General features: G+C 28.3%; 1 protein-coding gene across 9 annotated transcripts in view; it reads right to left on the bottom strand.

Annotated features, from left to right (window-relative positions):
* Positions 1–26612, bottom strand: part of CaMKII (Calcium/calmodulin-dependent protein kinase II) — a 724082-nt gene that overhangs the window by 199378 nt on the left and 498092 nt on the right. For all 9 annotated transcript variants that reach the window (XM_075360384.1, XM_075360386.1, XM_075360388.1 and 6 more), the window contains exons 5-8: positions 21234–21372; positions 13423–13525; positions 3861–3944; positions 2249–2343 (exon numbers count right to left, since the gene is read on the bottom strand). In XM_075360384.1, the coding sequence (XP_075216499.1) occupies positions 2249–2343; positions 3861–3944; positions 13423–13525; positions 21234–21372 (421 nt within the window). The remainder of the gene's footprint in view (positions 1–2248; positions 2344–3860; positions 3945–13422; positions 13526–21233; positions 21373–26612) is intronic.

Here is a 26612-nt window from a genome sequence, read left to right as displayed (position 1 = left end):
ATCTTGTCAGCACGACAAAATATTTGCATTTAAAAATATAACCTTTGAAAAAAAATGCTTGAAGATCAAAATATTCATTTTAATTAACTAAGCTAAGAAATAATCAACTTGAATATCAAGGAATTCAATGAAGCTTATGGTGGCAAGGAGTACCTGAACTCTTTGACATCACTGAATTTGTTATATGTTCTTGGAAAATTATTAGTTTGAAAATCACTTAATTTCTATTTTTTGTAATGAAGGTGCCTTAGGAACCAAGAGAATTTGCACGCTGATCTTTATGCTATAAATTTTTACTAGCCCCAAACAACGAAACACTTTGAAAAAGAACAGTTTATATATATATGCAACAGGTCTGTTCAGAAAATAACTGAACTTTATTTTTTTCATCTTTGTTATTAATTTTACAGATTATTGGTTCTTGTCTCCTTCAAAGTTCTCCCCTTTCCTATTCACACACTTTTCCCAGCGGTGTTTCCATTTCACAAAGCAGTCCGAGATAGCTTCATTTGAAAATGCCTTTAAGGTCCATGACAAATTTGTTTTAAAGTAATCAATAGTCTCAAAATGGCGTCCTTTCATCACTGATTTTAATTTCAGAAATAAGAAAAAGTCACAAGGAGCTAAGTCTGGCAAGTAGGAAGATTGAGGGAGGACATGCATCTGATTTTTGGGACAAAACTGACGAATTGACAAAGCTGAGTGTGAGGGCACATTATCGTGGTGAAGGAACCATGAGTTGTCTTGCCACAACTCTGGTTTCTTTCTGCAGAATTTTTCATGTACCTGTTGTAAAACGCCTTGACAGTACACATGATTCACTGATTCACCTTGAGGCAAGAATTCAAAATGTATAATTCCATTAAAATAAAAAAATAAAAACATAGAGAGCATCACTTTGACATTGGATTGGGTCTAATGTGCTTTCTTAGGGCATGGAGATCCTTTGCCAATCTACTGTGATGATTGATCTTTTATCTCAATGTTGTAGCCATAAACCCAGTTTTCGTATCCTGTTACGATCCTTTGCTTGAATGTTTCATCATCATTAGCTTTTTCAAGAAGTTGTCGAGAAACATTCACTCGATCTTTCTGCTGTTCGGTCATCAAATGAGAAACAAACTTTGATGCAACTTGATGCATGCTCAATTTTTTAGTCAAAATGTCATGGCATGATCCAATTGGGTTGCTAACCTCTTCTGCAAGTTCTCTTACAGTCAATCAGCGATTTGCAAAGACCAGATTGTTGATTTTCTGAATGCGGGTGTCATCAGTTTAAGTCAAAGGCCTTCCAGGTCAAGGGTCATCTTCAATTGACTGATGACAACTTTTAAATCAAGAAAACCATTCATAACATTGCATACGACCCAGAACATCATCTCCGTAAGCTTGTTTCTTTTCGGTGAAAGTTTTCCCCAGTTTCATTGAAAATTTTGCATGTTTTGTTGCTCCTGAAAATTGCACATTATAAAAATTGTCACTAACAAACATATTACATTCAAATAACAATACCACGAAAACTAAACAAGATACAAACAATCCTAGAACATGAGGTTACATAAGAGATTATGTAGAACACAATGCTGCCAACCACAAGTCACTAAATATCTCTGTTGGTGCATAATTAAAAATGTTTGATTATTTTCTGAATAGACCTCATATGTGTGTGTATATATATATTTCAATTTTCAATTAAAGAGATTAGGGACCTGCTGAAGGAACAGGGAATCAAACATCAAACTTATTAGACAACTTATTTAAACATGGTATATGTTTTATAAAAGAATAGTTTGAATATTACAATATTTAAATGTTAATTGAGGGTAGTTAGAGTCCTGGAGGATCTTAAGGATTAAAGAGATTTGGATCTCTTGGGCATAACTTCTTTACAATTTTTTCTAATGATAAATAATTTTGAAAAAGAACAGTAGAATGTTGAAATATTTGATTTATTTTTAACTGAGGGAACAGGTGCCTTTGAGAAAAGGAGCCCTTGAGAGCTAGAGCTTAAAACTTTTGGACTATTATTTGTTTTAACTGTTTAGAAGGGCTAGAGATGCGGAGACCCTTGGGGGGAAGAGAGTGTGTACTCTAAATAAACCATTTACAATTTCTATTTTGGTGGTGGTTCATGATTCATAAAATATATAAAAATAAAATTTTGTTAATAAATATATAAAAGCCAATAATTTAGAGTGCATTAATAATTATAAACACAAAGAAATTATTTAATTCATAATTTGCTTACATCATAAGCTCCAGCTTTGATTTGTGCATACAACCGATGTTGATCTTCATCCCAGAAAGGTGGATATCCAACTAGAAGAATATATAAGATGACACCTGAACAAAAAGAATTGGTGAGAAATATCTGAATGAAAACTAATGTATAGAAGAAAATTTATATTATTTAAAAAACAATATGTACATACAGAATAAAGTATAATAAAATAAATTAAATAATGGAATAAAGTATAATGTGAAATTTTATACCCAAAAGTTGTAGATATAGAAATGAATAACTTCGGTATATATATATATATATATATAAATACTTATAAAATTTATAAGTTCAAAAAATGGAATCCATTAATAAATTTTTATTTTTAAGTTAATTTATTAAAAAAATATATAAATTATTAACAGTAAAAACTTAATTTTTAAAATAAATTTAACTATTTACTTACCAAAACAATACCCTTTTCAAATCAAGCAATTAAGGTTCAGAATAAACAATAAGTAAAACATTACATTAAAAAACATGTACCAACGTAATGAATCAAAATAAAAAAAATTCCAAGTAAAAATAATAATGTATTATTTCAATGTTATTTATTATTCTTCTGATGTATTATAATCAATTTATTTAGAAACAAATATATATATAACGCTGAATAATCTATAAAAGCATAGAGTATAAAAATTAGTAACATAAATGATTAAATAATGTGCTGAGTACTGTGACATGATAATAACGACATAAATATATTAGATAGTTGAGTTCAGTTAAACCAGTACTTTAAAATAAGCCAAGACCTCCTCACCATCTACCTATTCAGAACAATATACAAAAGCAACTTTTCAACAAACAATCTAAGCAGAAATTTCCATGTGAAAGAACACAAATTTTTGGCATAAATTTATATCAAAACTTCAACTATTTTATTGAACATTTGTCTTTGTTTACAGTTCAACTTAAGACAATGATAATAGTCATAACAATAATGCTAACAGTTAATGGATAAAATTAATAAAAATGTTTGTTACCATTCCCTACTTTAAGAATTCAAATATACATATTAGATAAATTAAAATTTTTTAGTTATAAAACTGAAAACATTTTTTTTAATATCATTTTATTATGTATTAATTACAAAAACTGAAACAAGTAACTAATAATGCATAATAACATTAAAAAATAGTGTAATTTAACATCCAATTCCCATAATTTATTGCAAATAATAAAAAATATTTATTTAACCAGATTTGGTCTGAAACAAACATCTTCAACATGTCCACATCTAAACATTATACTAACTGATTAGTAATATTAAATACTTTTTCTTTTCTTTTTTTTTAACCTCCGGGACCACCGTTAGGTATTTCCTCAGAGGATGAGATGCATGACAATTTTTGTAGTGTGTGAAAATGCTATGTCTGACTGGGATTCAAAGCTGGTCATTTCACTTGAAATTTATTTATGTAAATAAATACAACATAAAAATAAACAAAATATTTAATTTATATAAACTATTATATTCTCAACAAATTTAATACAATATGTGAACAGTATTAAAAAGAGCAGTGTTTTTTTTTTTTTATTATTACAGTGTCAAATATTTTAAAATTAATTTACTAACCACAAGCCCAAATATCAACAGGTTTCCCATATGATTCCTTTTTGAGCACTTCTGGAGAAAGATAGCCAGGCGTCCCTGCAAAACCTGTAACAAAAAATAGCAAATAAAAAATAAAACATGTGCACTGAGAGGTGTTTGTATACACTTTTAGCAAACCAGTAAAGTACTATGAGCTGAATAAATTGACCAGTAACTTTAACAAAAACAAAAATGACTGCAAAAGAATTCCTTATAAACAATATTATCAGTTGATAATAATTAAATTAATTTTAACTAAAGATAAAAACATATACTGTGAAATTAAACAAAGAAGAAAAAACAAATGATTTTTGATGACTGGATTTTCTACATGTGAACACATGTTTCTGTTATTAAATTTAATTTCCTGATATTAAATTCTGAACTTACTTCCATCACAGTTAGTTTTAAGAGTTAAAAATTACTTTTCAGTTAATAGCCACTGGAGCATTTTAATTCAAGCATGTATATACTTATACAAGCAGCCTACTGGCTGCTTCAAGTCTACATTTATTGCAAGTATAAAAAATCTGATGTGGACAACACATGACGACATCCTTGTATGCCTATTAAATCACATTTACAGATTTTTTTAAAATGAAAAGTACATAAAATTTTAATTCATTAAAAACTTCTGACTTTTTTTTTCTTTTTTTTTGCTGCTTCAAGTCTAAATTTATTGCAAGTATAAAAAATCTGATGTGGACAACACATGACATCCTTGTACGCCTATTAAATCACATTTATAGATTTTTTTAAAATGAAAAGTACATAAAATATTATTTCATTAAAAACTTCTGACTTTTTTTTCTTTTTTTTGACAGGATAATAATAATTATTGGTCTCATAATTTTTTTTTTTTCAACGAGAGGTTAAAATGAGGTTACAATGAGAAGTTATTAATTAGTAAATCAATATTTTTAAATTAAAAAAAAGGAGATGAAGTCTGATTCGAACCAATTTAATAGCAATTCTTATCTTAAAGATTTAACAGCGATTTTACACAATTGCTGAAATATTAGTTTTTATTAACATGAAGTATTTATACAATTATTAATTCAACAATCTTACATGAAATATTAGGAAAGAGTAAAAGTCCCTTTATTACTCGTATTACTAGAATAGTATTACTCGTATCTTCGTGAGTTGCTGATTATAAAAGTTTCAGATTTCTGGTGTGTCGTATAAATAAAAGTTAATAATAATTAAACTACACCGTTTAGTGAACTTCTGTATTCTAGTTACAAAGAAGAAATATATCTCAAAAAAGAGGAAGAAAATGTTAAAACCAAAGAAAGAATAAAAAGATTAAGAGAAGATGATAAATATAAAGAGGAAGAAAACATTAAGACCAAAGAAAGAATAAAAAGATGTGAGGTGAGTATAAAGAGAGAGAAAATTTGAAATAGAGAACGTGTACACAAATTAAATTCAGAAGAATTATATCAAACAAAAGAGTGAATACATGATTTGCAACAGAAAACAAATAAATGAAATGATGATCAGTTCCGACTTAGAGAGAATATTGTCCGACAATATCAGAGGAATAATGAACTAAAAGACAAGAATTTTTTTGCAATTTATTAAAGATCGGGCATGTTCGCCTCAGTGTATATGTTGTTCTTGTGAGCGTTTATTTTTCAATCACTTTGTAGTTAACTTTAATGTAGATAAAATTACAGAAATTCCAGAATAATTAAATAAAATAAAACAGAAATTAAACTATAAAATCCAAAAGCAATACTATTCTAAATTATAATTTTCAATTAATATTAAATAATTATAAATTTCACCAAATCTATTACATATACACATATGTATTAATTCCTATTAAATTACATATACGCATTTTTAAAAGGACATAAAATTTTATTTCACTAACAACTTCTGACTTTTTTCATTTTTTTTTTGTTGTTATTAAATAATTATTTATAGTAATTTTTTTTTACAATTACAAGTAAATATTTATTAATAAATCAATATATTTAAATTAAAAAAAAGTTAAAAAGAAATTAAAAAAAGAAAAGGAGATGAAGTCCGATTCGAACCGATGTGCCTTCCCTTATAAGATCCAAATATTTCATTAATTAAAATTTTATTTGGCTATAACTCTAGAACCAATGAAAATAAGTACCACTTATGATATATCGTTGAAAACCTCTCAGTGAGGGCTTATTACTGCAGTTAAGAAAAAGTCCAAAAAACAAAGTTTTTGGATTTTGGGCTTTTTTGGACACTTTTCCTTCAGTCGATTGCAATCCAAAGGGGAGGTGCACAACTAGATGTTACAACAGCCTTCAATCTAAAATTTCAACATCCTATGGCTAATCGTTTTTGAGTTGTGTGAGATACGTACGTACATACATACATACGTACGTTAAGTACGTACAGATGTCAAGCCGAAACTAGTCAAAATGGACTCAGGGATGGTCAAAATGGATATCTCTCTTGAAATCTGAAAACCGAAATTTTTTGCGGTCACAATACTTCCTTTACTTCGTTCAAAGAAGTAAAAATCGAATAGAAAGTTCTAAAAAATAATTAATATTATAATTAAGAAAAATACGGAAAAAATCAATAGTCGTAGGCATCTATATCGATTAAAATACAAATTGCTGGTTAGTATAAAAGAAATAAGAATATTTCTTTACTATAAATTTATTACACGATACCATCACATTAATAAAAGGAGATTGTTAATAATTTTCTATTGTTGTCAAATGGTATATTTACTCCGGAATCGTTCGTTGTCCTGAATTTATTTTGTTAAAAGTTAGATAAATGTATTTACATAAAAGTTAAAAATAGTAAATTTTTAAAAGTTGTACAGCAGGATATTTAAAACAAAGGTGGTCTGTTACATTGTCAATATTGTCAAGAAAAATAATTATGCCTTCTATTATATTTAGAAGAAAAGTTCTTAGGAAGAAAATTTTCCAGAGGGGAGTTTATAATTACAAAAGAAAATTAATGGGGTGATTCAGAGTCAGTAAAATTATATTGACATCAGTAACAAACCACTGTTGTGATAACAAAATATATATTTTGCGTACGAACAGTTTTTGAGGTCAGTTCATTGAAGACTTTGCAAGAAAAATTAAAAATTTCAAAAACTTGGTGGTAAAAATAATGGTACATGTGAGTTTATTTAAGCGGATGAGACACTTTTGGTTCAGTTGTATGCAATCAAAAGGGGAGGTGCACAACTAGAAGTTACAACAATCCTAAATCCAAAATTTCAACACCCTACAGTTAACTGTTTTTGAGTTAGGTGAGATATATATGTATGTACATACATACATACAGATGTCACACATACAGATAGTCAAAATAGATTCAGGGATGGTCAAAATGGGTATTTCCATTGAAATCTGAAAACCAAAATTTTTTGCGATCACAATACTTCCTTTACTTCATACAAGGAGGTAAAAAGACTGCACGTATTCCATGTATATTTATTGCATTTTAATAGTAGGGATTAAACAACAGCCGCGTGAGACAAACTAATTCCTTTTTCCTTTCACATTAAGGGAATTGTACAGTTAAAAGAGTATAGGACAATGTTTTAATAAAGCAAAATTTTGTATTAATAACACAATTACAATAGATTAGGAAGCAATAACATTTTTTAGATATTTAATTTTTAAGTTTTTATGTTACATTATTTAAAAGTCCTGAATTATTATTATTATTATGCTTTTACGGCCAACATGGGACCACTTAAGTCAATTTTAGTTGGATCTTTTCTGAGAAAAGCGTGTTATTTTACTCTTCCGAGCTGTCCAGTATTTCTTCATCCGTTCAGATCTTGCTTTCTTTTCTTCATCCGGAAACACCCTCTTCGTTGTATTTTGTCGTTTGTCTGTCTTTTGTTTAAATCTAATGCTTTTGTCTTTTAGCTTTGTAATTTTCCCAGTTTTATTCTGTAGGTCAGTCAGGGAAATTCCCAATTCTTTCATATCTTCTCTAATTTCTTTGATCCATCCTACTTCTAGCTTTTGGAACCAGAGATTTTCAATGATATTTCTTGACAGTCTTGTTTGCGGTGTCCTTATGAGATGACCAAAGAAAGAGATTCTTTTTTTCCGCATAGTATCAGTAACAGGCTCTATTTCTCGATACACCACATCATTTGACACAATCCACCATTGGCCTTCTTTTTGGTGTTTTTTATTGATACACGTTCTGACAATTCTCCTCTCTATTTTCAGAATTTTTTCAATTCGGTTTTTCTGAGTGATTTTGAAAAGGGTCTCGCTTCCGTAGGTGACTTCTGGCTGTACTTCTGCTTTTAGCAGAAAGGCATTTTTTGTTATATGTTGACCAAGTTAATTTTTGGGATTTAATCATTTTATTTGTCCTGTTTTGCCATGTAACTTTTTAATTTAAATTATAAGTTATTATTTCCCCTAGATATTTAAATTGTTTTACTATTTTAATTTTCTGATTGTTTACCGTAATGTGCTCTATTACCAGAGGATCTATGGCCATTAGTTCAGTTTTTTCAAAAGAGATATGAAGCCCTATCTTTTGTGCTAGGTTTTGAAGGCTCATGATTTGTGTTTTGGCTTCTTGAATATTATTTGCTAAAAGAGCGAGGTCATCTGCAAATCCTAGGCAATTTAGTGTGATGGAGTTTTTCTTAGTACCCATTTTTATATTTTTGGGATTTATTTCATACCATTTTCTCATGACAAATTTGAGGGCGCAGTTAAAAAGGAGTGGTGAGAGGCCGTCTCCTTGCCTCAATCCAGTTTTTATGTAGAAGGGTTGAGAGAGTTCACCTCTGAATTTCACTCTGGACTGGGTATTGGAAGTTAATTTTATCATGTTTACGAGTTTAGGGTGAAGGCCCAGGTTTCTCAGAATATTCAGCATGGATGGTCGGTGTATACAATCATAGGCCCTTTTAAAGTCGACGAAGGTGATTATTAGTTGTTTTTTCCGTCTTTTATATAAGTCCATCATAAGTTTTAGGGATATTATTTGCTCCGGGCAACCTCTCCATGGCCTAAATCCCCCTTGGTATTCCCCAAGTTCCAGTTCAGGTTGGTTTTTGCATCAGATGTATATGATTCTCGACAGGATTTTGTCCTGAATTATATTAGGATATTTTTATTACTCAACAGCAATAGAAAAAAGAACTCAAAAATAAGTAACTATAATCATGATGATACCATAAAATTTTTTATGACTTATGAAATAAATGTCATTTACTAATAAGTCACAACCACTCTTTTTTTATTCACTTTTATACTCACAAGCTCTCATGATTCATGAGCCAGCACTATTATTTATTTACCATTTTAATATTGCATTATTTAACAGAAAAGACCACAGTAGCTTTGTCGCCGTATACTTTCTGACCTGTCTCTCTTATCACTATGATTCATGTAAAGCATCCAAAGAACTAGAGGTACTAGTTATAGATCCTTTCTCTAAGAATAACTATGTATTCTATAAAGCCAATTCCCTTTGATAAATGAGTGAAAATGCCACTTGCAAAGGTGAATATCAACTAGTGGTTTGGCAAACTGATATGCCAATATCCATTTTTTTATTTAGCTCAGTGAATAGGACAATGGGAAATCTTCACTTCATTCCTCACTTTCTCTAGCAAGCTTGGCATGAGATCTGGCCATGACTGAAGATGTTTGTGTTATTACTGGCAGTGACTAGAACTCATATCAGGTCCCCTATAACCATTATAGTTAAAGTAGTTGACATACACACATATGTGTAATAGACAACTAAAAAAAAATATTTATTTTTTTATCTTTTATTAATATAAACATATAAATAAGATCAGGGTATGGTGATAACACATTAAAGTGAATGCTTTTTATTATTCTGTTGGTTATATCATATTTTACTAAAAGATTTAATAAGACTATTCATGAGATTACTATATTTTTTCATTAAGTTCATTACACTCTAATGACATGAATTAAAAAAGCCTGAATTTAAATATCCTTTTCTAAATACATAATTTTTTTTTTTTTTACACAAAATAGTTTACAGGTACTGCACAGTACAACATCTGTGAACAATGTTGGTATGTGGGGTGCCCCTTGGGTTCACCCTAACAAGTATGTGACAATTTCTTTCTGGTCATGGTGCCTTCTAAGACAGATTCCAGCAATTTGGCCTGGTGGAATCAGGTATGTGTCCAGATTGTGGGCAACAAGATGATACAAAGGAATTTATGAATATGCAAAATACGAACTACGTGCACAGAGACTGTTTGTCAGCTCGACATTATCATGTCAACATTAGATCTCTTGAGAATTGGAAACACCATGTCAAATCACTAATCGCTGAAAATCTCATCAGGTACCTGGCAAGAGAACAGATTGCCGAAGAAATTATTTAAGGTTCCGACTGGTCTTTCCTGTGTTTTGGGGGTAGTTGCCTTTTTAATTTTAGTTCCTACATGTCACTCAGTCTTGTTAAAGAGTCGACATAGATGTGTTTTATTTTAAAAAGTTCATTTCTTAGTAGTACACTGATGGGAATAAAGCTGAAAAATGCCTTTTGCCAAGGTTCTAAAGATGACCTCTAGTAAAGTCCATAAGGGCTAGGTACAGAGTAGGTGGCGTGACAGCAATAACTGCCACATGGAGGGTGTCTTCCCCTTCAGAGTCCAGAGTACATCTCTGATATAAAATAAAATACATATTATAAATGAATTTAAAATTAAAACATGAGGTAATAAAGCCATAATATCTAAGTTTACAAGACTACATAACTATGTGGTGAGTTAACGTAACAGCAGCATTTAACTCATAAGTCACATACATGAAATGAGATAATTGTTCAACGTATGTCAAATCTATGTTTCATAGGTTTGACAATAATTAGTAAACCTACATTTTTTATAACAGTTATGATATTCTAGAAGCCAAATTTAGTCTTAAATGCAGATGGCGATAAATTTATGATATGGAATTTTTATAAAATCAGACATTTATATTTTTACATCGAATAATTTATTTTACTGTTTTTTTAATTTTTAGAGCATTATTTAAAAATTATTTAAAAGTTTATTTAAAATTTTTGTAGTTTTTTTTTATTAAAAATATAGATAAGTATACATTAAAAAAATTTATATATGAAAATCATCAAATCAAAAGAAATGGATGAGTAGGTGAGATTTCTGCATCTTGATAAAAATAAGAAAAGATATAAAAAGATGGAGAAAAAAGCATGAAGAGACAGCTACTAAATATGAACTAAGGTTGTCAGGAATTCTAATTCAAACTGCTACTTTCTAATTCAAAATTTTCTGACTAATTGTCATGTAAAAACAGGTTGAATATCATAAGACAATAGGATATTTATCATAATACTACAATCAACCAACACTAAGTAATGATGATAACACAAAATGAAAAAGTATAATCAAATCATAGGAAATGTAATTTTCTATTTAAAAAATAAATCCTACAATAGAACCATCACAGGACTGCCTCTACAGAATAACAAAAATAATCATCATAATTGGTTCGTATTATACAGAGTAACAATTTAACATTCCTAAAAAACAAACATAAACATAAACTTAAAAAAACTTCCTCATTTTTTTTTTGAAGTTTGTTTAAAACTAAAGCACTAGCTAATTTTCATTCTCCTAATAAAAGAATGATATTCATAACTTTCAAAAGTGAATAGCAAAATTTATTAAGATTAACTATGGAATGAGTAAACCAAAACAAAAGAGCTTGCAAGCTTTTGTTGAACAGGGAATTTGCAAGAAATGAAGTATTTCAATAAAAGACAGTTCAAATGTAGAATTATAAGCACTGAAGTATTAAAATTAATTATTTAAAATTTAGACAAGCTGCTGATACTCATCAAAGAGGCTATATAGCACTGGTAGATATATATGGTATAAGCTGTTTTCCATAACAAACATTAATTTAATGAAAATATGTTACCTCTATAGTATATCCAACTTTTATAAATTTTCATAATTGAAATAAAAGAACAACGCATTATAAAAAAAATAGTACAGATCTTAAATACATCTACATTCATTTATTCATTAACAGATATTTTTAAATTTCATAAAAAATCTAAAAATAAAATCACATTATAATGATAAAACTGATACCAATACTAATGCTGAGAATTAAAATAAATAGTATCTACACAAGCAATCTAAGCAACAGATAAAACCATACAAGAATACTGGAATGATGTGCTGTATTACAAAACAGAAAATATAATAAAAGGAAAATTCCTATTTCATTTAAAAGTGTTAAATAAAAATAATAATTGAAGAAATTCTGTTCTCTTTACAATATTGCAAGTAGTTCCCAAAAAGGAAAATACAACTCCATTTGTGAACAAAGTGTAGTGTAGATTTGATATGGGCTAAAGCATCATTGATGAGTATTTTAAAGAGATAAAAGTATTAAAAAGAGATTCTCATAAGAAATAATTAACCTAAAACACAATTTAAAAACTGAATATAACTATTCTTTGTGTTTTTCTTAAAGTAAGCTGTAAACTTATTTAGACTAAAACAATTGATTGTTTCCTGCTTGGATTAATAGGATTTTAAACAGCACTCAAACTACAATATAATTTAAAGTTACAATAGCTTAGACATACTTTAAAACTTAAAAGCAGCCTTTAATTGAGTTACAATTTGAGTTCTACATCACAAAATGATTACAGGATCTTAACTTTTAAAGTAACTTAATACAGTAAATATTGTTAAAGTAGTAACAATTAAATAGCAAAGAAAGATAAAATTAATATAAATCTGGATAAGATAATAATATAATTCTGGATAATACATCCTTTTCAACTAGATTGTTTTCCACAATGTCTAAGGGAGTAACAAACAAACAAAAGTGTTAAATAATATTGAAATATTATTTGAATTGATTTAATTAATACAAGCGTGCATAAGTTTAACAAAATAATTAAGTTAATGTAGCAAAATATCATCTATGTAAAAAAGAATTACTTAAAGTAATTTTTTGTTAATTATGAATTTAGTAACCACAGCTATATTTTGTACATGTGTATTGTAATTTGTATTGAATTATGTGAATTTTATCATTTTTTATGAATCAGTACAGAAATATTCATTTCATATTTATAAGATAGTTATTAACTTTACATAGTTTATAACTTTGAAGAGATTAAATATATAAACTTATCTACCAGATTTATAAAGAAATTAAAGTATGCAGATTATAAATTATGTTATAAAATATATGGCATCAAACTACAAAATTTATTCAACAAGATCTTCATTATCACTCTTGACTAATGCAGGTAGTTTCTGCAGTGAGATATGTAATTAATTCAGATTCACGTACTGAATCTTTAGCTGTATCAATATTCATGTATCAACTCATTGCAATGTCAAAATTTTGTTCCATAACATATTTTTTGGAATAAAATAAATTATGTATAGTGCAAAATTTTATGCCAAATCAAGTTAAAATATAAATCATCAGCCAGCAGATTACGAATATTTGGAATATTTTTTGTAATGGATTAGAAAAATGTAAGTAACATAACTCACCAAACCATGCTTGTTGTTCTCCTTGCACTTCAATGGCAAGTCCAAAATCAGCAAGCTTAACTGCTGCACCTTTGGCTTTGCTGGCAAGAAGCAAATTTTCAGGCTAAAAATAAACAAAATAATTATGAAAACAAATTGCTTGATTCAAATTTAAACTATTATACTTAAGAGTTTCAAAATTAATTTCAACCATTTTTTATAGACTGATTGCAAATGTGTGGGGCTATTCAAAAATTAATTTCTGATTGATTGATTGAGAGAGAGTGAGAGAGAGAGAGTAAGTTAAACTATGTGTAGTTACAGTGAATATAATACTTAATTTGTTTTTAAAAATAATGAATGTGACATTTATGAACAATCAAAACAACTCATAAGAAAAGAGAAATAAAAATAAAAACAAATCTGCTCTCAAAGGCAATTCTTTATTTTGTGTTACAACATTAGGAATAACATTTGGATTTATGAAAAACAAAAAAAAACTAACATGTACATGTGAAAAATTAATTATTATTTTACAGAGATAATTTGATCACCATTACTTATTCAGACTAAAAATCAATAGGCCACATATATACAATGATGAGAAATATAACAAATAAGATTATCTAAGCCAAAGTTCAACTTATTTTTGTGTAAAAATAATAACAGAAATAAAAAATACTCTTCTTAGGCAGGAATATCAATATCAAATGGAATATCTAATATTTAACATAGGTTAAACCCCTATAAAAATAAATATATTTAAATATATTAAATGAATATATTTGGGGTTATTTAACAAAATTATTAATTACAGATTAACAAATCAAATTTACTATTTATTGTTAACTACTTACTACTGTTTTATTATTTATTGCTCATTTTATTATTGGTTTCTTTCTAAGTCCTTTTTCCTGCCACGGTGGAAAATTTTGGTTGACCCTTAGCATAATAACAATTTGCTTCTCTAAAAAACTAATCTGACCTTGGAGTAGAACTACCTTTAGCATGATTTGAGTAATTATTATCATACTTTAAAATTTTCTTAGAAAATTGAGAATACTATAAACTAATTGTATGCTTGGCCTATAAGTGATAAAGACCAACATATAGTCATGGAAAAATACAGAAATAATATACAAAAGAAGTTTTTTAAAGGATTGTAGAAAGAACTCCAACCATAAACAGTTGGAATAAGTGCACAAAAACATTTATAAATATGTTATCATTTTACTATTAAAAACCTTATTATCCAATGAATTTGGTAAAGTTTTTAAGACTGAGCTTAGAAAAATTGAAGAATTAAAAATCACTTCAAATTACAAGTAAATGAAAATCTAAATTGTTCACAAAATGATAATAAATTATGAGATGATTTATATAATCTGAACAATATGACTTTCTAATGAAGACAAGCAACTTTGAATCAATAAAACAGTTCACTGGTTCATTTCATAACACTGCCACAACATAAGCAAAATATTATGTATAGTAGTTGTGGCTACAAAGAATAAATTATTGAACATATTAAAAAAGTACATTTTTTCTTTAAATGAGAAATATTTCTGATGTGAAATATTTGAATTATTAAATGTAAACAAGCACACTGTTTATAACAACACAATTCTGTCTGCTAAAAGCTAGGTCATTCATCATTCCCACAAAAGAAAGGGGTGTGCTGGGTAGTGTTCCAACTTATAACTTTGGAGAACTAAATTTTGATTTATTCTTTTTCCATTTTATTTCAGTTCTATGTTTCAGCACAAAACATAATTTAAACAATTTTTGTTCATTATCAGCCACACCAGGTCCTTCAATCAACCCACCAGGTTGATCTAGTGGTGAACGTGTCTTGCCAAATCAGCTGCTTTGGAAGTCGAGAGTTCCAGCATTCAAGTCCTAGTAAAGTCACTTATTTTTGCATGGATTTGAATACTAGATCGTGGATACCGGTGTTCTTTGGTGGTTGGATTTCAATTAACCGCACATCTCAGGAATGGTCGAACTGAGGCTGTACAAGACTACACTTCATTTACACTCATAAATATCATCTTCGTTCATCCTCTGAAGTATTATCTGAAAGGTAATTATCGAAGGCTAAACAGGAAAAAAGAAAGAAAAGGTCCTTCAATCCACAATGTCCACTGCTGATAAAATGGGAAAAAATATCAAGGCATAAATCATTATAAAAATTAAAGATTGTAAAATATATACGCTAAAATCAATATAATTTATTCATAATAAAATCTCAATTATCCGTAGTACAGTAGTATGTTAAATGATTCCCATCCGTAATTTTTCTTGCACGAGTAGGAGAGATTTTCTAATGGTGGTATTAAATTATATGTGGGGATCACCAAATACAGCATTTGCGCAGATCGAGGGTATTTACTAGGGCAATATGTGTACATTTAGAATTTCTTGTAACAGTTGCTGAATTACAAAAATTTGGAGAGTGCTACTGAAATGTAACCTTATAATATATATATAATCATTAATCATGATTTAATCATGGTTTTTAATCATCTATAGCAATAGTAACAAGCACGACATTTCGTAAATTGGGGTTTTTTAATAATTAGATTAGAAAACCAAAGCTGTTTTTTGTAAACCGTTCACTAAAACAAAACAAAGAAGAATTTTGAAGATGTATTTTACCACAGCTGTTTATTAAATAATAATAAAACGTGTATTTGCTTTAACTTTCATGAAATCATATCTGGAAATACAGTGAATATACCAGTCAGAAAAAACAAGTGAATATTACTGTCTCGGTTCAGCCAGAACTTAATTAAAAATATTTTATCTGCCTCATAGATAGTACAAATAATAAAATTAAATAAGCGGTTTAAATAAAAATAAATAAATATGTACACAACACATAATTTACATACTTTAAAAAGAACTGGAGTTTAAAAACGACTTTAATATTTTACATTATACATATAACCTACAAATATAATGAAACTGTATATGTCCAAAACTGTCCAAAATTATACTATACTGTCTGCGTACATGAAGTGCACATGCATGGAATATGTGACTCTAGGATTATGTTCTATAAAAAATTACATTCCTACATTTTCACATTTTCAGGATAGGCAAATATAAGCAGCTAAAATGAGAATTAAAAAATATAGAATATGTGTAAAGGATATATTTAATAAATCAATAAACATGTACTATATATTAATTAACAATCAATTTCTAAAGGAAGAAAAACTGCTGTTCTTGTACACCTCTATCTCTTTTTACTGTTTTAGCCTCTGGAACTACCTTAAGGTATTACTTTAGAGGATAAATGAGGTTAAGTGTGTGAATGTAAATAAAGTGTAGTCTTGTACACTCAGGTCGATCATTCCTGAGCTGTGTGGTTAATTGAAACCCAATCACCAAAGAAAAGTGGTATCCAAGATCTAGTATTCAAATCCATATAAATCTAGTACACCTAAAATGTACGCAATACAAATTTCTTAATCTTTTTGTGAATAACAAATATGTAATGTTTGTTATCAAAAATGAAGTATTTACAAAAATTATGGTTTGATTTTGTTTTACACTTGCATTTACTTTTCCGAATGAAATTTTATGGCTAATGCTGTGTAGGCTTAAAAGTAGAAAATTAAAAACATACAAAAAAACTCTTTAAAACCCATCTTATATTAAGTGCACTAAAAAGTAGAAAATAAAAAATATGTAAAAGAAATTGTTAAAACACCACTCTTAAACGCACTAAAATGTTGGAAATAATTTCAGGACGGTATCTCAGAATGGATCTGACAACAAGCTTTGATGGTGATATATAAGATTATGTGAAAGTCATAGCTTCAAATCAAATATTTGATGTTTTTGTCATTTTTTCCTTATGCATGATGAATGCCTAAAGTGTGGGACAAGTATAAGAAAAGATTGGCAAAAAAATCAAATTTTTAATTTGAAGCTATGACTTTCACATAATCTTATATATCATCATCAAAGCTTGTTGTCAAATCCATTCTGAGATACCGTCCTAAAATTATTTTTTACCTTTTGGTGCATTTAATTTGAGTGGTATTTAAAATTGATTTTTTAAATATTTTCTATTTATTTATTTTTTTTCTTCATAAAATAATTAATTATAACCAAAAACTAGGCATCGGAGTGTACCGATCACTAGCAGAAAATCCTGATTTGTTAGTATTAATTTCTAGAGTTAAATTTCTAATTTAACTTTTATTATATCAATTTTCATCATTAAAAAAAAGCATTTTTACCCAAAAGGTAATCAATTTCAGACACCTAATAATCCCATTCTGAGATGCAACCCACCAAGGTAACCTGCCTGGAGGGCCTAGCTGCTGAGGCATCCTACGGCATGCCCTGCAGCTAGTAAGATTAATTAATAAATTAATTATTCTCAGGTTCACTCGAATCCTCTGCAAAGGAATCTATACATGAACTAAATGGCAGGGATGAGTTACTGGTCATTGAGTTGTGTGGGAACTTGACCAGAGTTTTTGGTACGTGGCTATTAGTCACTACTGGTGTAGAGGTAATATCAAAACATTCAATCTGTTAGCAGATTGTTACTCTTCGGTGATTAAGTCCAGGATAGATAAAAGAGGTAATGCCATGGTACTGATTTAGCAAAGTGGGAAAAAGATACAAAAATAAAAGTTATACTATACATAAAAAGAAGTTAATAAAGAAAAGTCAAAGAGCAGAATGAGAGGCAAAAACTAAATATCCCAGCATGACATTCTGTTCATGTCAATAAAATGTGTAATAATAATAATATGAAAACAAAGGGGAAAAAACACTTTGTACTTATAAAAACAACTGACTATGTAAAATTTTACATTATTATTTTGTTGATTTATTTAAAATTTTTAGTTACAATATTTTCTGATGCATGTATAACAAACATAACAGACAAAATTTTGGCACAGGGATTTCAGTATTCACAAACACTTATTCTTTCCCAAACACAAGAAAATTACTTTTTTATTTACTTAGAAAAAAATTCTATTATTTCCAACTACTTTTTTTTTAACTCTGAAATATTTCCAATTTTATTTTACAACTTTTTTTTTCAAGATATCTCTTAAGTGTTTTAGCAAAGGGATTTTTATATTGGAACATAATCCTCAAAACCATCTCAATAATGTTAAACATTAACTAATTTTATCGTGTTTATCTTTAGTGACATCTAACTCTGAAAGTATTCCCATCAATATATACAAAATCGATATATTTAATAATTAAAACCAAAGCTGCAATTGCAATTTATTTAATAGGGAGTTTTAAAAAGGCAAATATTCATGTTATATCCTTAAATATATTATTCAAATAGTGAAGAATGCTATTCTCTAATGGGAATCCTGAGTTCAAATGAGTGGATAAATGCTGATTAAACAACAAAGTGTAATCCAAATAAATACTAATCCTGAAATGGTAACATGGAAAATTATTGTCTCACAGAATTTTATTTCTTCCCTAGATCACTGGTGATATTCCTGATTCTCTTTATTCATTGCTAGTTTGTCTTGTAGTTGAAATAATATTTATTATAATATTATTACAAAGTAAAATTGCATTAGATAATATTGTAATAATACAGCATTTTTATTCTACAGCCAAGTATCTTGAAACCATTTTGACTTGCATTGTAGGTTTTTATTTATTTATTTTTTTCTATATTGGTCATCAAAAAAAATTTATTTGATCTATTTACAGCTAATAAAATTTCTTTATTTCCATTTAACTTATGTGTCAATAAAAATGTTACTGCTTCAAAGTTAAGCTAGAAGTGTTTTTTTTTTTTTTTAAATTAGATATTTTAACAAAATTTTAGGTTATGTATTTTAAAGTTCACTATTATTTAAGTACTCTAAAACATTTGTTGGATTACGTTTTTTGAATGTAGTTAATATATAACTGATTTTTACCAATTAAAAATTTTGTACATTTCTACATTTATTAATTTTTATTTTTATTCTTTTATTCACTTCAGTACATGGAAGTAAACGATATTCTCAATTTAAATTTGTAGAAAATTAAAAAACACAAAAAGATTTCTGAAAAATCAAACCAAATTGTGTAAAATTTTTGTGCGTAATTTAAATTTTACAAATACTATAAACCATGGTAAAACTGAATAAGAAGGACAGTCACATCTGTTTTAACAATTGGACGATGGAAATGATAGGCTTCTTTTCAATTGTTAATGCAATCCAATTTAAAGTGTTCAAACAAATTTGATGGCTCAATAAACATTTTACTTTATTTACTTTCCTTCATACTGAATGCCACAACAGAATAATACCCTCTGTTATTCTGTTCCCTTGACTAATACTTGCAATGAACTATATTACATTGTTTTGCAATAATATATTTTACTTACTGAAAACATTTTTTGCAATTTTTTTGTTGTTGAAAATTAGCATATTTTTTTTTTAAATTGGTATTGTTTCTAATAACTGATAAAGTTAACAGTTCTTTATTAAAATTATATTTCAAAAGGTCCATAATTACAGTAAAATATAAAAAACAATTCATTTTCAATGATAAACAGATAAGAATTTATTTCAAATCAACCTTTTTTTTCAAGAAAAACAATGTTCTTTTTAATGCTTTTTGTGTAATGATCATGAAAATCATTATGATGTTAGTAAAAGAATATTCATTTAAATAAATTTGGTTTCTTTTTTATTAGATGTAATTAATTACCATAATCTTTACCAGTGACCAACACTAACCAACAGCGTAATAAATAAAATTTAAACAAACACTTCTAGCATTTATGAAGGATAACTACAAAAAAAAAACCCAAAAAAACACTTAATTCGTGATGTAATAATTTTATTTAAGTAATCAAGAAAGTTTTTTTTATTGTTAGTGTTTTTATAGAAGTAGTAATAATTGCTATGTAATGTGAAATTTTGATTAAGGCTACAGTCAGTAGTTGAGCAAGTTTGTGTAATCTAACTGAATTAATAATATTGTACTATGAAGATAAAATTTTATGTTTCATTTATTATTCTGTACTCTTACATACTGGATTATTTACTTGCTGCTTGCAGATGTAAAAAAATGTGGACAATTTTTAACTATAAGCTAAAGAATTTATGAATATCTTTTAAAACTCACCTAATTCATAAAATTAAGGTCTGTTTACCATTACTGAAAACTAATTATCCTTTATTTTTAGAAGAAAAGAATTGTCAAATTCCAAAGATATTATTTAAAAATCTTGAAAAAAATTAGTGAAGTCGCCAGCTGCTTAAAAATCAATCCTAATCGACAATTACGGTGCTGCTATCAGCATTAGTACCAGTCATTTAGAGTGCACAGAAGAGGATATTCTTTTTTGATATGAGCAACCATTTTTATTGGTCTTCTTAAAGAACTCTTAATCTGAAGTTCTTTCCAAATTTACATTAACAAAGAAAATTACTATATAGACAGCATGATAAAAGTAATGTAGCCAGATGCTATTTCATGATAGAAAACTTAACCGCTTTCTATTATTGTAGGTTAGTGAATAACACTGTATTCACTAAACGGTAAGAGAAAATTGATTTTGTAGTACACGATATTGTAATTTGGCTAATGTAATGAACATTGTCTACTACTGTATGCTTTGACAAGGAGGGGGGGTAAACCCTGTAGGAAATGCCTTAATTTCTAAAGCTTTTGGGTTATTTCACTTTTCCTGAGCTCTTCTAATTTTTCTGTAAAGACTAACGCCAACAGAATGGATCAAACACAACATGAGGTAATAAATTCATAGCATTATAAACATGAAAGAAATTTTGACTACTCATAAAATACTATTAGTTATTAATATTTACCTTAAGATCTCTGTGTACAACACCATTCTGGTGGCAGTGGTTGACGCTCTCAAGAATTTGTTGAATGCAATGTGAGGCATCAGCTTCACTATAGAACTCACGCGCTACAATATCTTCAAAGAGTTCTCCACCTGTTACTCTGTATAACATAAATAACTAACATTAGTTGGAAAAATTTCATGTTGTTTTGTACTAGTTTTAAAGATTTGTACCCAAACTTTATTATATTTTAATGCATTCACTGACACGAGTTGGAGAAGATTTTCAACTAAATCTTTCTTCAATATCAAGCTAAAGGAATTAATTTTGCTTATTTAAATTTTGCTAAGAAAACACTATGGGTTAAGGTTGGTTAATTGGTAATATTGTTTCCTGTCACTACAGAACTTGTAAGTTATTAAATTTTCATACTGAAGGTTCATAAATGTTTCATTTTCAGAAATACCATGAATAAAACTGGATAAACAAATTTTTATTATAAATATACAATCATGAAGCAGAGTTAGGTAACTAAAACCAACCTTACTAATCTCAACAGATTCTGTATTTATTGTCTATGTTCTGGTATAACCAAACATCAGTAGAGGTAAGGAGAAAAAGATAACAAACTCAAAAACAAACATTGCTAATATTACAATATACATTAAAAATATTGTGAAATATGGTACAAATTATTTACAGTAAACTCAAGGTTAGCTTACTACCACAAACAATAAGCAAGCAAAAGTAAATGACCCAAACAAAAGTAAAGTGGATGTAAGACATAATCTACAAACCAAAAAATTTACTTTTATTATAAAAATCAAAATAAATTATACAAGTTTTGTCATTAGTTATAAAATTAGGTTAAGAAAAATTAAATTTAATTAAGTTCATACAGATTTTCATAACAGACACTTTAACTCTGTTGTTAACAAATTATACCCACCTGTCTTTTGGGTGTAACTTGATGTGTTTTGATTTATAAAAAAGTCTACTATTATTAAAATTTAAGTAATTTTCATATGCTTTGACTTTTTTTACTTCAAATTAGTTTGTGTATAATTAATTATAAATTTTTTAAGCATATTTTCAAAGAAATGTTGCAAATGAGAATAACAAATCATGTATCATATTTATTACAACATGTATATTGTGTACAGAAATGCACAGACGTAGAATGATATTTTAATAAATAATAAGTACAATTAATTATTCAAGGAAGAATGTTTAAGCAATTTATTATCAATAAACAACTTATGTCTGTAGACTGTATGAATGTAATCTGTTCTTGTATAGTCTCAACTTTCATTTTTGATTAGTAGATGAGAAGGATTTATGGTAGAAGTAATTAGCCCATGTCTGGAACAGCTGTTTGCAATTTGTATTGAATAGTGATTGGTATCAAGCAATCAGAAGCAACCCATTCACTAGTCTACTGCCCAGAGAATTGCCAACCAATATAAACTAAACAATGATGAACTATGTATACTGATCACAATGAAAACTACACAGTTTGGTTGAACAGCTTCATTTATCAGATCTGATAATTTGATATAATTTTATTAAGGCATTGGAAAATAACCAAGGGTTTTATGTAAGATTACATTAGTTTAATAACGGAAGATTCAGTAATAAGTTTTTAGGATAAACTTTAATCTCATTGATTTTTTTGATTATTCAGAATTGTGAAAATCTTCCTATTTATTTATTGATGATGAATTATATATCAAAACTGGCTTCTAAAAGAACTTCTTTTTTAATATGGTAATGTATAAATATGTAATATAATTATCTGAACCAAACAATTTAGACTGGTAAAATATTTATAAAATTAGGTTAAGAAAAATTAAATTTAATTAAGTTCATACAGATTTTCATAACAGACACTTTAACTCTGTTGTTAACAAATTATACCCACCTGTCTTTTGGGTTTTTAGGTCTTAACTAGTTTTTAGGTAAATTAGTTTCAATAGTATATACATAATATTATTATTTTATTTTTGATATTATCAAAATATGTAATTAAAAAAAGTGACAAAGATTTGCATAACTTTCCCAGCTTCAACCTTGACAGACTATGTCATCTTAATAGAAAAATTGAATGGAACAATAAAGTATGAAAGCATGCAACTAGGGAATTTTCTAAAATAATTTTATTCTTTGAGTAAAATTTTGAGAAACAGGACTCATGGTGATTGTGTCTCCCCAGCAATTGTAACCAATTAAATTCTTGACCAATTGTAATTAAAATTAAATGAGATTTAATGAAAATTAGATGAAATGAGATGATCTAACTTTTTCCATCAGCTACTGTTCAAAACTTCACAGAAATCAGTCAGTCCAGTAAGCAAAACAATAACTCAAAAAAAAAAAGTAAAAAGAATTATTTTCTCCGAATGAAATTTCTAAAATACATAAAGTGATATATTAATGTAATGTAATTAGCACAAGAGTATAACATCTCGATTCCCCCCCGAGGGGAGAAGATCCCACCTCGTAGCATGTCAGGTCGCTACACCACCCCCTCCATTCCTTGCCAGTAATGGCTTTAATGGAAGACATCTTTTCGCCCTTAAACTGATCACATTCCACAGTGTTCAGTCCTGCCTTGTGAGATGCCCCGAGGGCCATCTACATCGGTAAGTTCACCCTGATAGTAGATTTTAATTTTGCTTTCTGAAGAAGGCATCTGACACCTAAAGCTACCACGTCGCCCTCAGGAACTAAGCTAGAAACCTACTCGCAGAAGACTGAAGACCCCACGCCTAGTTCTACCTTTAATGAGCCAATTTCGTGAATGTCTCGAATTCGAGGCAATATAACAACAACAACTTCCCCACTAAAAGTGTTGATTGCAACAATGAAATTTAGACCTAGTTCCCTTAATGAACCCAGCTAACGTTGTAACTCATACATGAGTGCAAAGATTAAACGGACTCCGGTCTGGTCTACCGGGGAGAGGAGAATGAATGCCTATTCCCGCTCAGCTTCATCGCGGAGTCCCACGTGACATTCACCTTCATTCATTAACCGCCATTGAAAAATTAAAAAACCAAAATTAAATGGCATCATGCTCCACAAAAGGAATCATAAAGCCAAATTTCATTCAAATTGGCCTGGTCCATTCAGTCTAAAGATATCAAGCAAAAAAATCAGGCCAGTATATTTACAACCTTCAAAATTTTTCAATGGTAAAATTGTGTTTTTTTTTTTGTTAGAGGATGTCATGAAACAGAAAGATCTGCAAAAATCCCAACATGCAGTATCTGGTATAATTAGCATACTTTCCCCTTATAGTACTGTACAGCTAGTATAAGTAGCTATAATATAACTATAGTATCATTATTTAATATTAAGTAAAACAAAAAAAAAAAACAATTGAATAGGTGTATATTAACAGAAGTTTTCCTGTTATATATTAACAGCAAAACAATTCTAATTTTCACCACATACTGTACATTATTTGATAACAGTTTGTAAAGAAAATTAATTCTTTGTAAATGTTATATTTCATTCATGATATCAAAATTAATATTTCAAGCATAATTATCTCCAAAATACAGATATGTAACATTTATGATATCGTAAATTAAACCAAACTATAATTAGTGGCTAGTACCTCTGGAAATTAGTTGTTCTTTCTCGGTGCAGAATCACATGTTCAAATCAAAGTAAAAGATTTCAAAGATAGGACTCTGATTTTTATCTGAAAGCCTTTTTTTTCTTTTCTTCCTGTTTAGCCTTCAGGAATTACTGCTCAGGTATTACCTCAGAAGATGAATGAGGATGATGTGTACAAGTGTAAATGAAGTGTAGTCTTGTAGTCTCAGTTCAATCATTCCTGAGATGTTTGGTTAATTGAAACCCAACCACCAAAGAACACCGGTATCCATGATCTAGTACTCAAATCCGTATAAAAGTAACTGCCCTTACTAGGACTTGAACGCTGGAACTTTTGACTTCCAAATCAGCTGATTTGGGAAGATGCATTCACCATTAGACCAACCTGGTAGGTTTATCTGAAAGCCTGTGTTATATCTGTAACTTAATTATTTAATGATATGGATTTAGGATTGGTTGGCATCTAGACAAAACCAATTATCATAATTATCTGTATAGAGTTAATAAATAAAGTTAATCCTTTAATTACATGATAAAGTATTAATTTTAAAACATGATATACGGATTTAAATAGAGTTTAATGAATACAAAAATACTTAATTTAAACTTTTTAGAGGATTTTTTTTTTTAATTTTTTGTAAAAAGAAAGAAAACTAGCAGTATAATAATGGGAAAGATTGTTAATTTTAGTAGGCTACATATTTTACCACTAGAAATTATTTATATTTAAATTATTTTTGTAAAAAAATTTAATTTATTATAACACGATTAAGATTATTGTACAGGTTAAATTTGTACCGTCTGTTAGGTTAGGCTGTAATAGAGAAGTTATAACAAATTTGAAACTACATAATTTTTATTTTCTTACAAAAAAAGGAAATAAATTACAATCTAATAGTCGTACTGAATTGAACAAAGTTTGTTTTCAGTTGCGTGTCACAAAACATTTTCATGAAAACATGCGCATTTAATAGTGGAATGGTACGTATAGTTTAAGAAAAAAGTGATAAATGAAGTAGTAAGTGAAAAAGTGGCTTGAACCTCCTCCCTTTAAAATAAATATAAAAAAAACGAACAATACCGTTTTTTAATCTTATTAAATGTAAGTACTATAGTTTAAATGGAAGTACTTCCTTTTACGAATATCCTACATAATAGAAAATTGCATACAAACCTGAGTCTTTCTTTTCAATAAACCTTGTTTAAAATTTTATTTTAATTTCATAAAAGAAAATCAAATTATAATCCATAATTCACGTAATATTTTAAAGAATTACCATTAGTTAGAAAAACAAAAATATGTTAATATCTTTTTTCTGATATTAGTTATATCTACGTAATATCTGTATGCAAACTGTATCTTGATTATATCGTTATATCTAACATTGATCGTTTGTCCATGCGTTAGGGGCGATGAGGGAAGCTTACAAGTCGAAAAATCGATATATCGCGGTATGGGTTCTTTGCATAACACTGAATAATGTCAATGTATCGATACTTCAACTGCTTTCCTGTCAAAAAATTTCTGTTCGGTTACTATTATTTAGTATTCAAATTAGATCGTGGATACCAACCAGTGTTCTTTAGTGGTTGGGTTTCAATTAACCATACACCTCAGGAATGGTAAACATTCACTTAAAGTGGGATTTACTTATTTATATATGTTAATATATAAAACTTTGTGGCTCGAAAATGTCCAAAACTACTGTATTATTTTCATTGAAATTTATATTTGCTATAGTAGTGTATCTGAAGTTGCGCATGTAAAAATTTGGT

This window comes from Lycorma delicatula, chromosome 3, assembly GCF_047948215.1.
Source record: "Lycorma delicatula isolate Av1 chromosome 3, ASM4794821v1, whole genome shotgun sequence".
Classification (NCBI taxonomy): Eukaryota; Metazoa; Arthropoda; class Insecta; order Hemiptera; family Fulgoridae; genus Lycorma; species Lycorma delicatula.
Note: the sequence above shows the minus strand (reverse complement) of the source record. Positions and strands in the feature narration are given on the sequence as shown.